General features: G+C 38.1%; 1 protein-coding gene across 2 annotated transcripts; it reads right to left on the bottom strand.

Moving 5' to 3' along the window:
* Positions 1 to 1564: 1564 nt before the first annotated feature.
* LOC147855962 (ubiquitin-activating enzyme E1 1-like) lies at positions 1565 to 11564 on the bottom strand. Of its 2 annotated transcripts, XM_087329908.1 has the most exons (7): positions 11409 to 11564; positions 11014 to 11300; positions 5776 to 5993; positions 4775 to 5569; positions 3800 to 4668; positions 2651 to 3083; positions 1565 to 2328 (listed from the first exon to the last, which is right to left on the bottom strand). In XM_087329908.1, the coding sequence occupies exons 2-7, from the start codon at positions 11285 to 11287 to the stop codon at positions 1738 to 1740; spliced, it is 3180 nt and encodes a 1059-aa protein (XP_087186034.1). In that variant the 5' UTR covers positions 11288 to 11300; positions 11409 to 11564; the 3' UTR covers positions 1565 to 1737. The 2 variants fall into 2 exon arrangements, with proteins under 2 accessions (XP_087186034.1, XP_087186035.1); XM_087329909.1 differs by lacking the exons at positions 5776 to 5993; positions 11409 to 11564 and having other exon boundaries at positions 11014 to 11150.
* Between the last annotated feature and the right edge of the window lie 207 nt (positions 11565 to 11771).

The following is an 11771-nucleotide window of genomic DNA, read 5'->3' as shown; positions in this document are numbered from 1 at the left end:
CCATCCAAAATAGTCAAACCCAAGTCCCAACCCAAATATAATTCTATTTTGTCTATTAAATCCAAGACATCAACAAGAACCACCATTGTCCAAGTAAAACTATCAACTCCACATTCACAAGGCAAAGTTAAGTTCACCACAAAGTTTTTCCATTTTCATGGCTTGGTTGCATTCCTTGTTTGAATTCAATTTGACCTTGGTAGTCCTTTATTTATTTATTTATTTTCCATTGTTTCTTTCATTTTTATTTTTCGCTTTTTTCTTTTTCCCTTTTTCACAACTTTTCTTTTTCTCATTTTACTTGTCATTCTCTCCTAGTTTATTCTCAATCCATTTCTTTTTCTCTTTCACTCTCCTTTCTCCATCCTCCCATGCAACCTCACCTTCTTTTTTTCGATCTCATCATCTCCATCTTGCTCCCCCTCAACAGAAATTTGTTTCTTTCGCCATCAATACTAACTTGTATTGTTGATGACTATCCCATTCTCTGTAACATCCACAAACCACTTACGAACACATGCACATTATACTACAACCACACTAGCCAAAGGCACTTCTTTCTACTCTTAGTGTCTTGCCTTGGAGGATAAGGCAACTCAAATGAAACAACCTACACTAAATGTTTCCACTCTAAGTTGATATATTCGCCACCTCTTGTGCACAACCTATGTAGTATCAAGAATAAAAGAGAATAGGAGAGAAGACTGGCAAAAGTACAAAGAAACACTCAAAATCTTATGAGACAAAGACCTGTAGTGATTCATTTTCATATTTCAATTTCTCTACTTTTAGAAAGGTGTCATGAAGCAACTTATATACGTGTGCATGGCATGTCACTATCTTGCCTTTCAACCTTGAATATACACACATTGGGCCTCTTCAATAGTGTTCCTTCTCATTCTTGAGCTGTCATAAAACCTACTTAATTATTTTAAGAAATAGCGCAAGATCTTCTCACACAAAGGGTCGATAAAACATGCTTTTCTAAATTCTACAAACAGCCTCTCCCTTTACAGACACACCAAAAGACCATTTATATAAGTACACATGCCAGGGTATTATCGTCCAGCTATAATAGATATTAGTTGCTCATTAAGCTGCCTCCATAGGGATCCTTTTCATTCTTGAAGCATCATAAAGTCTATTTAATCAATGTCTATATTTTCTATAAAGTCTATTTAATCACTGTCTATGTTCTCACAAAGGCCTTTTAACCGATTCAAACATTCCAGAGCCATTAAATATTTAGCTTTGCTAAATCAATATTATGATGGTGCTTTTGAGACCTCACAAACAACTTGATTACATTACTGATTATTTACAAGGACATGCATAGTATGGGACTTGCGACTTCCATTGACCAAAACTAGGCTCATACGCAAAAACCCCTACTCAAGAAACCTAATTCTAGAGTCTGCTTGTATCAGGAAATTTCTAGAAATGCCAAAAGATTTCAAAGTTGGCTAATCTTAATTTCCAATTTAACCTTAAAACACAATTATATCCGAATTGTAAAAGCTACTAAAGTAGTGGTTGAGATATAAGTATTGAGGAAAAGTGAGTAAAACAGAGAGTTTAGCATATAAATAGACGGTCACCGTAAGGTTAAGATGGGAGCATTAGAATCAAGAATGAGAACAATCTCGTTACAATATTTGCTCTTTTCGACATCTATGGGTAAGCTTATTGAATACATGAAACATAATCACAATTTGAAGCAGCACAAACCTTCAGCACTCAGAAGCAAATAGAAACAAGAGGCACATCGACATCGTCTCCATTATCATCTTCACATGCAACAACAATATCAAAGTGGCGGCGGGTCGGCAATATCTCAAGCTTCGCAATCTCTTTTGCAACATCCAACATTTTCCTGTCTAACCTTTCTCTATGCTTTGGGAAAAGACTGTTGTAAAGCAAACTCTGCCCACAAGATATACTATACGCCGTCAAACCCTTATCTTGAAACCATTTAAGCAACTCATTAAGAGTTACGTTCTCTGGTATCACCCAACGATCCCAGACAGACCAAGATATTTCCTTGTGCTTGATAATCTTTGGTGGTACAGGCTCCGCCATGGAGAAAAGTGGCAATGCTAGATTAGCAAAAGTGTTACGATATTTCTCCACTTGGTGACCTAAGAGAACCTTATAAAGCTCCAAGCATACAAGGCCAGTTGCCAAGGCTGTGGTGGTTGCGATGGCAGGAATGATTCGGCCAGCAATAAATTTAGCTTTTAGCTTGTCAACCTCAGGGATACCATAGTTCCTTGCTCGCAGATTAGCAAGGCCAGTAATGAAATCCATGTGGAAATTTGTGTCATCATCCTGCAATAACCAAAAAACTCGTGAAGAAAAATAAGTTGGATCAATTTTAGCTAGTGAAACTCAGTTTAAAGTTCAATTCCCAGAACAAACCCAGGTATTGCTGCGATGGTACCGGGCCTTTGAATAATCATACTTTTGACCTTTGGTTGGAATTTAATTCCCTTTCCAAATGGCAAATGGGCCTTTTAATTTTCATTTTTTCATTAACTAGTGAATCATGGTTAGAATTTCAAGTCCTTGAAGTGGCACTGTGGTCTTTTAATCACTCAGATGTGCCCATTATGAGGAAAAAAAGAGATTCATTTAGAATACCAAAACATACCTTCTCGAATTGTATCGGATTCATGCGGAATCCCAGAGGCAAACTGCATGCTCCATCATCCAAGACTTTTATAAGTTGCTCTATTACCGTGGAATCATCAGAAGAAGATGCGTTAAGGCTTGTCGCCTTCTCGTCCGTGACAATCTTCACACCTTGTTTGGGTCGAAACTGAGGCAATTCAATTTTATCTATGATGTCTGCTATTTTCTTACTGTTTGAAGCCCAACTAGGAATTTCGATGTCATATGTCTCGGCTCTCAAAATAGCTGCTGAGATTATAAAAGAAATGCAGGAATGGTCATTAGAGTTAAATTCGAGGGGTTTAGGGAATCTCTTTGGTGCAGACCAGAAAAGGGCACCAGTGCTTGTCGTAGCATTCTCTGGAAATGTATAAATAAGTTGTTTTACTCGGTTCACATAGTAGTCCTCAAACCTGAAAACGCACACATAACATTCTTACTGTAATGGAAGATGCATTGATAGGAGATGCAAAACGAATGTCATGTACACATGAAGCTGCAAAAAAATGTCATTCAAAAAAATGATGCGTAAAGGACGAGAATTAGAAATGCAATGATGCTTTTCTTCACAGGGTTATGTATAAGCTTTGAGTTCAGCAGAAACAGGGTGAAACAAAGCTTCACATGCCTGCCCAGGATAGTGAGGGCATATATGCAAGAAAGGAGGGAAAAGAGTGGAGTTAATAAAGGATAGAAGTCAATTGATGATAGAAATGATTTGGTAGAGAGAAAGGTGCCTGCCCAGGATAGTGAGAGCATATATGCAAGAAAGGAGGGAAAAGAGAGGAGTTAATAAAGGATAGAAGTCAATTGATGATAGAAATGATTTGGTAGAGAGAAAGGTGCAAATCATTACATGGTTGAAACCATTAAACCAAAAGGAAAACGTAGGAATTCCCATTTTTTACTAGAAAACATAGCCATCACCTCATAAAAATTCCCATGGTGAGAAAACATAAACAGCAGACTGAAAAGAAAAAAGTAAACCCAGTGATGGACTGACGCCTCATGTTGTGTCAATGTTTTGACAGATCATGAGATGATATTCTTAATTTTGTTATTAATACATGACCTTTCTACAAAGCAGGAAAAAATAAAAGCAAATCTAGAAAGGAAATAAAACAAGTACCTTCTCCGGGCCCAAGATATGCAATGCTCAAATGTAGTACACTTGTCCGTAACCAAGCATTCAACCACCTTCTCCAATAAGTTCCGAGCTTGAGCATCCCCAGCTGACACCATTGCCGATTTGTACTCCTTGGGCTTCGACAGATATGTATTCGCCTCTGCTGGTGTCTTTTCTAATAGACCTTCAAACTCTGATCGTGCCCATGTAAGACAATGATGAATATTGTGAGGAAACGAATGCACTGTGCACATCGGAGCTTGTTTCTCAGGAGGGTCTCTAGAAGCTCCATAATTTTCAGTCAAATGGGGTATAACCATCTGAGTATTACATTTTGGCCCTAAAGTGCCAGACTCTAAAAGAGGCCTCTGGAAGTAAACACAACGTGAATCCACATAAAGTCTTGCATTGACATTATCTAGTGCATTAATAACCACATCAATACTTTCCCAAAATGCATCATCAAATACACCCTCAGTTTCTGGGCTAACTCTATTTTGTAATGCCTCAACTCGAAAGCTGGGATTAATAGCCGTTGCTGCTGCTGAAGCAACAGTCGATTTAGCTTGCCCAATGTTCCAATCACGAAACAAGAATTGTCGGCTTAGATTGCTTTTTTCAATAACATCATCATCAGTCACAATCAGTTTGCCTTTGCTACCACAAGCAACACCCATTAACGCCAAGTTCTTCAAAAACTCACAACCAAGAGCACCAGCCCCAACTACAAACACTTTTGCATCCTGCAGCTTCTTTTGCATCTCTTGTCCAAAGATAGAAACCTGTGCATCATATCTACTGTTCAAAGGTACAAGGTCTTGCTCACATAACGGCTCGACAGGGAGAGATTCCAAAGAGTCAAAGTAGAAGAACTGTAAGAACGTGAAGCATAATCAACCAAACAATATCTGTGCCTCAGCGCCTGATTTCACTCATAAAATTTTAAGGATTTCCTGCGGAACAAAATGATAAACTCACCTGGAATAGAGGATGGAACTTGCCCGAACATGCCTTCACTACTTCTTGTCCAACAATGCCTCCAAACATGGCTGCCATGGGATTGAGAACTGCTTGGGCACCATTAACAAAATGCTTGAGAATCCCTTCATCAATTGATTCCAAACCTGCATCTTCTCTGCTTTCATTGAGCTTTTTTACCAAATAAATAAAATTTGAGGCATCACCACTGCTCCCAGCCACTGGAAACCGTCCATATTCGGCACAAAACTTATCAAGTGCCTGGAATGCCATATGTAATAATGGAGGGCGATCAAACTTTGCAAAATCACTCAGCAAGAATTCACCAGGATTCTGTAAAGCTTCTTCTAATGACTTGAAATTAAGCAGCTTAGGTTGTTTCACTTGAGTAACAATTCCTCCCTTCTCATGAACTCCAAATGGGGTGGTATCTTCTTCAAGGAAAAAAGAGTATGGCCTGCAATTTGTCACCCTTCTTGGTTTTCCATCATTTAGCTCGTTCATTCCATGTATCTCAGAGAAAATGACCATCTCTCCATCTTGGAATTCTAGGCGCTCATCATCAACACATGATACCAAAGCTGGATTACCATTGCTAATAGATGCAATAATACCTGTATGAGGTTCTTCTCCATCAACATCAAAAACAGTGAACTCTGGGCCGAAGTCACAGAACACAGTCCCAAAAAGCCCACGAACATCAGCCTTTATGAAGGCAATTGGTGATTCTTTCCGGCGACAGAAATTATCATAAGAAATTGCTTTCTCTAGGGAGATGTCCATAAAGACAACAACCTGAAATAAACAATCCATTTTTAGGAAGGATTATAAATATCACAATGCCATTCATCATGAGGCATGTTAACTTATATGGTATCCAGACAAATGCCTAGTATTTGCTTGCATACAATCCAATTATAGTATGATTCCCAAATAAATGTATAGCAATAGCATATCAGGTTCTGACATTACAATGGAGCTGTCAGTACAGCATGTACAACCTGAAATCCAGACAGTAACTCTTCGGTTATTTCTGATGTATGTATTGTGACAAGAACAGCTGTATTCAACTCTTGTAGCTTAGAAGCACAAGCAGATGCTCTATTCTTCCCTATATCAGCCTCTGAAAAGTAGAAGTTTGCCCCCAGATCCAATGCCTTGACAGACTTCGTGTCATGCAGCACAACAGATTTGACACCAGCAAGTACAACATTCTTTGCTGCATTCATATTTGTTACACAAAGTTCAGAACAATGAAAACGAGCATTTTTCAAAAAATAAATCACCTTGACTTCACCTAATGCATGGCAGTAGTGAACCAAGAAAGTTCATTCTATGTTAAGAACATCCTACTTCGCATATATGTTTACAAAATATACTATACTTTTATGTGGGGTTCTGGGGTGCGAGAAAGAAAGAAAGACATATTTACATCTTTTAAGATGTTGGAACTCAAACGTGCATATTGTCTTTCAAGAGCACCAAGGGCTACGTATCCACGAGAAAGTAAAGCACACACAAATACTCTCATAAGGAGAACTGAGGCCATTTGAACGTTACTCCTAGGATCATGTGTATGCCACGTTTTGCTCTCCCACGAACAATCTTGGTTGTGATCTTGTTACCCACGCTTGCATGGTGTTAACATCACACTTTAGTTTTATCTACATCTACTGACAAACCTTTGTGCGTATAAAATACTTTCAAGGCATTTCGATGGCTTTGTATTGCCCCGAAGTGTCACAAATCAGCAAAATATCATCAGCATATAGTAATATTTGTATCCCGAACCGTTGAACGTTACTGCTAGAATCATGTGTATGCCACGTTTTGCTTTCCCAAAAAGAATCTTGGTTCTGATCTTGTTACCCACGCTTGCATGGTGTTAAACATCACACTTTAGTTTTATCTAAGTTTACAGACAAACCTTTGTGCATATAAAATATTTTAAGGCATTTAGATGTCTTTGTAGTGGCCCCGAAGTGTCACAGATCAGCAAAATATCATCAGCATATAGTAATATTTGTATCCCGAACCATTGAATCTCTCTATATAATGTGATGCCTCATCTATATAGAGACCGAATAGTAGCATCCTTGTTTCACTCCAATGAAAGAAAAAAAGATATATTAACATTTAATAGAGACCAAAATCGGCCTATGAGATTGCATAATTAAATCTAAAGGCGAATTCATGTCATCCATGCTGAAACCAAAATAAATCTCTAGGTTTCTAAATATCCTGAACTCCATCTTAATGCCTATGGTGGAATGATATTTGAGATGGTTTAGAATCATGAAGTACATGGCTACTATGCATAGGAGTAGTGGCAACTGGACATCATATCCAAGGTTGATTGGTGCAACAAAATGACATTATTACAAAGGTTGACAAGTGAATCGGGCATCACAAGCAATGATCTCCATGATTTGGTACTGGTATGATCCATGCCTTGTATCTTGGTACTAGTACTCTCCATTATCACATTTCTTTACTCACTCAATAGTGACTCCTTGGATCATTGCTATGGAGGTAAGGTGCTATGGAAGAAATAATTGATGTACAATTGCGTGGATCGGCCTTCTCCATCATTTGTTGAATATTGGTGTAATCCATGTAGCGAGTAATATATTTCTCTCTTACGTCGTTAAGAGTTGGAACCTACACAAAGTGTTTCTCGCTTTTAATCTCCCCTCATAATTCGCAAAAAAATTCAGCTCTAGGTATGCGAAGTGATCATCCTGCCTCGATCTCTACTTGGTGGGAGGAAACTTTGAGTTGGCTGATTGCTTTGCAAGCACCATGGGGTATTGTAGAGACATCCATGTACCTTGGTCAATGTATGAGTTCATCATCTAAAAAAACCATGAAATGATCTTTCATTGTAAGCCATCTTTGAAGAAAGTAACTCTGTAGTCGTGAGCAAAGTCTTTTGGGTATAGCCCTGCCATAGGTCTTGCTGCAACACCTTGTTCCTTCAACAATTCTTTAACAATATCAAAAGGGGTTCTCAAAGCTGATGCTATTGTTGTTGAACCACATCATCACATGGGGGTATCATGACCATCTGCATGTTTTGTCATTGTCATTTGCATTGATGCTTCAAACACCTTACGTATAATTCTCAGAAGTAGCATGGTTCAAAATACAGTGGCATGAGAGAGAGAGAGAGATTAATGTCTACTAGAGGCCATAAAAACGGGTGAGCAATATCGAAAGGAACCCAAGTTCTCGAAATCGAGGCCATTGTTGTTGAACCACATCACATGTGAGTACCATGACCATCTACATGTTTTGCTGTTGCTGTTTGCTTTGATGCTTCAAACACCTTACGTATAATTCTCAGAATTAGCATGGTTCAAAATACAGTGGCATGAGAGAGAGAGAGAGATTAATGTCTACTAGAGGCCATAAAAAGGGGTGAGCAATATCAAAAGGAAGCCAAGTTCTCGAAATCGAGGCCATTGTTGTTGAACCACATCACATGTGAGTACCATGACCATCTACATGTTTTGCTGTTGCTGTTTGCTTTGATGCTTCAAACGCCTTACATGTAATGCTCAGAAATATCATGGTTTGACCCAATGGCATGAGAGAGAAACTGATGTCTATTAGAGGCCAAAATCAGCCTACTAGACAAATTGAGTTTACAAATACGGGTGAATTCAAGTTATCCATATTGAAACAAAAATAAATGCTCCAGGTTTTCTAAAGATCCATGACAATAATCATAATTCATGTAGTGCAATAACTTTGGAGATGGTTTTGGAACAATTTAGGTGTGAGAGACGGAGCTACTATGGAATCCATTGACATTTGACATCTCTGGTTGGGTAAATCAAGATGGTAAGTTCAGCATTGTGTTTTTTTGGCTTCAAAAATCCAAAATTCCTAGGCCATGAAAGACATTGTATACACCTAGGTTTCAAACGAATGCTTCATAGGGAGCATCTGAAATCTGCACTATCAAGATAATAACTTCTCACAAGTGGATGTGTCTATCCATATACACATGGGCATAAATACCTTATTCTTCCAGCAAAGCCAAAAACCAGAAGGAAATGCAGTAGAGTATACATCACTATCATAATATGTTATTATAACCCAAGACAATGCTTTGATGAAAGCATTTGAAATCATTTACGATCATTATCTGTTTCAACTCCAAGGCATGAAGCCCCCAAGATAAAGCATTATACTACTAAAATCTGAAATAATAATTCCAAGGTAACATTAGCTATCTTCATTATCTTACTAGAGTCGGTACATCAATATTTTCATGCACTAGTAGAATGAACAAAATGCTTCCAGAAAGCAATTGAAAACTGTATTATCAAGATAAATGCCTTTTTCTCACATGTGCATACACAAGCATTTCTAAAAGCCGAACTTGCTTACTTCTTGGATAATTTTGTATTATGCACAGTAGAAAGGTCAACCAAATCAATTATCTCGGTACTTATGTATTGTCAGAAGAATTGAAATTCTTCACAACATCCCGGAAGCTGGAGATCTTCAATGTTGTAAGAGCCAATTCTTATAATTATACAAATAGGCTAATCATTTGTTCCAAAAGTTTTCTAGTTTGTTTAATAATAGAAACTCTTTTATTCAATCAACAAAATGCACGTTATGCAAGTTTGAAGTGATCAATTCAAGTCCGATTGTCTTCATTCATGTACAGATTCACACATGAAATAAAATTCAGCGGATCCCCACCCAATTTCCGAACGGTCATGGGTAATAAAGTTCAGAAAATATGTACAAAAATATCCTCTTGCACAGAGTAATGAGTTGGAGTCTCATCTCTTTCTTTATTAACCATTTCCAGATGAAACTCCATTCTTTTCATAAACCTCGTCCTTCAAACTTAGAAGATAAGATTCTCACGTTAGTAAGGATCCAAGAGAAGAGAGAAGCCCAGTTCTTCTTTCTGTATGTATGAGAAGAACATGCTCCAAATCCTCACATCTTGAGAGAGCACTCTTGAGTATGGAATTCAAAGTTATTCGACCATTTTACTCCTTCCTGTAATAGTTGTAATTGTTTCTCTTCCACTGCAGATATATGATGGGGCCATTGGGGCACAAGCAATGGGAGTAGTTGATTCTGCACACTTTGCCTTAAACAATTTCAGGAGTCTGAGTATCACTAGTTCATACAATGTTCTGCCTTTGATCACAATCAACTATGCTTTTCACACATGTTCAACCGAACCCAATCCTTGCACAAATCTCTCTCCCAATCACAATGTGGATTCTTATTTGCACAAGCTCAGGAGTCTGAGTATCGCAATTTGGATACAATGCTCTGCCTTTGATCTCAATGGAATATGATTTCCACCATCTTCGACCAAACCAAATCCTTGCACAAATTTCTCTCTCGCTCACAAATCTAACACATTCATTACTACAGTTCTTGAACATCTAAAGCCACTACTCACTATCACGTGAAAAATGTTATATATTTGGCCTCATAGGTCAAATTTTACATCCAAAGACATTAATGAAATCTATCTATCAATCTATATGAGCATATGGCCATTCTCAAACTTACAACATACATCCAGACAGTCATGCAGACTTTCATGGACAGGTGAACAATAATACTTATAAGAGATTACAGTCCATAACACATCCACAACCACCCATTTTAGATTCCTTTAAAACCTTTTGAAATGCGTAGTTAAAACTACGTTTGCAGTTTCAATTGTGTGGCCCGAATGTGGAAAAGTTGAAGAGATATGCATGAGACTATGACTGACACATTGTCATATACTAGACATAGATCCATTACTAAATTTCTTGCATGGTCAATTATGTCACTGGTTTTGGTTACCTTGGGAACCTATCTGGTTAGCCTAGTTGACCCAATTATTAGTAATTGGAAATACATCCATGCCTATACCCTCATAACACTACAGAATCCACAACAATGTTTCAAATGATAATGTTATAAACAAATCAACATTATCTGGTTATACTAGTTAGCACATTTTTCATTACCTATATCATCATAATACAAGAAAATACTCAAAAAAATATCATCTCAAACAAATTTACACGATCCAATTACATTAGTTCACACAATAGTGAATTGTTGTAAGCCGATTCTTCCCTATATCTTCATAAACAATTAGAGTCCAGGACAATGGTTTAAAAGAGAAAATTTCAAACAATTTGAATTATCTGATTACACTAGTTAACACAATTGTGGGTTATTGTGGAGAGATCCTTTACCTATTTCAACCCCAAGGCCATTAAGACCAGAGATGAGGACGTTTGCACCGAAGACCCGGCGCATAGTCTCTCTACCATAGACAGCTAACTGCCTACTATGAAGATTCTCGTCAATGTCCATTCCACCCTGACCAGAAGAAGCCGTATCCTCTTGCATTTCTTCTTCTCTTCCTCTAGAGATACAATCCTCAGGCATTGGTTTCTTTGTATAAATGTTTACTGATGACGATTCCTCTTCTTCTGTTCCGCTGATTCCCCTCTTCTTAGGAAGCATATAGATTAAATACCTGCCCAAAACAACAGCATATAGCCAAACACATACCTATTCAATCAATGCAGAAAATGAAGAATTCAAATGATAGAAAAAGAAGGATTAACAGAGGATCAGGACAAACCCTGAAAATGTAGAGATGAGAAACTCCCAGAAAACGCGGATTCTGGCAGAAAGAGCCAGTTTTGACTACGTTAGGGTTAGGTTAGGTGTTGGGGGTAGGGAATAGGGTTTTCCGAGGCTATAATCAGAGTTGGGTTTATTGAGAGGTTCCGATTGGGATTGGGATTGGGATTGGGATTGGGATTTCTCAGAACTTCTTCGCTTTAGGTTCCGATGCTTCCAGAGGCTAGGGTTACGTTTTCTTGCGATGGCTAGGGTTAGGTTTTCTGGGAGTCTATGGTTAGGATCAAGGCTTCCAGAGTAAGAAAGCAGGCTTTCCGGAAGGGGTCTCTAAGCAAGGAATGTGTCTGCTGCTGATGAGCAA

Source organism: Azolla caroliniana, unplaced genomic scaffold (assembly GCF_043228905.1).
Source record: "Azolla caroliniana isolate FFs.n. ecotype wild unplaced genomic scaffold, voAzoCaro1.0.p SCAF_13, whole genome shotgun sequence".
NCBI classification, from domain to species: Eukaryota; Viridiplantae; Streptophyta; class Polypodiopsida; order Salviniales; family Salviniaceae; genus Azolla; species Azolla caroliniana.
Note: the sequence above shows the minus strand (reverse complement) of the source record. Positions and strands in the feature narration are given on the sequence as shown.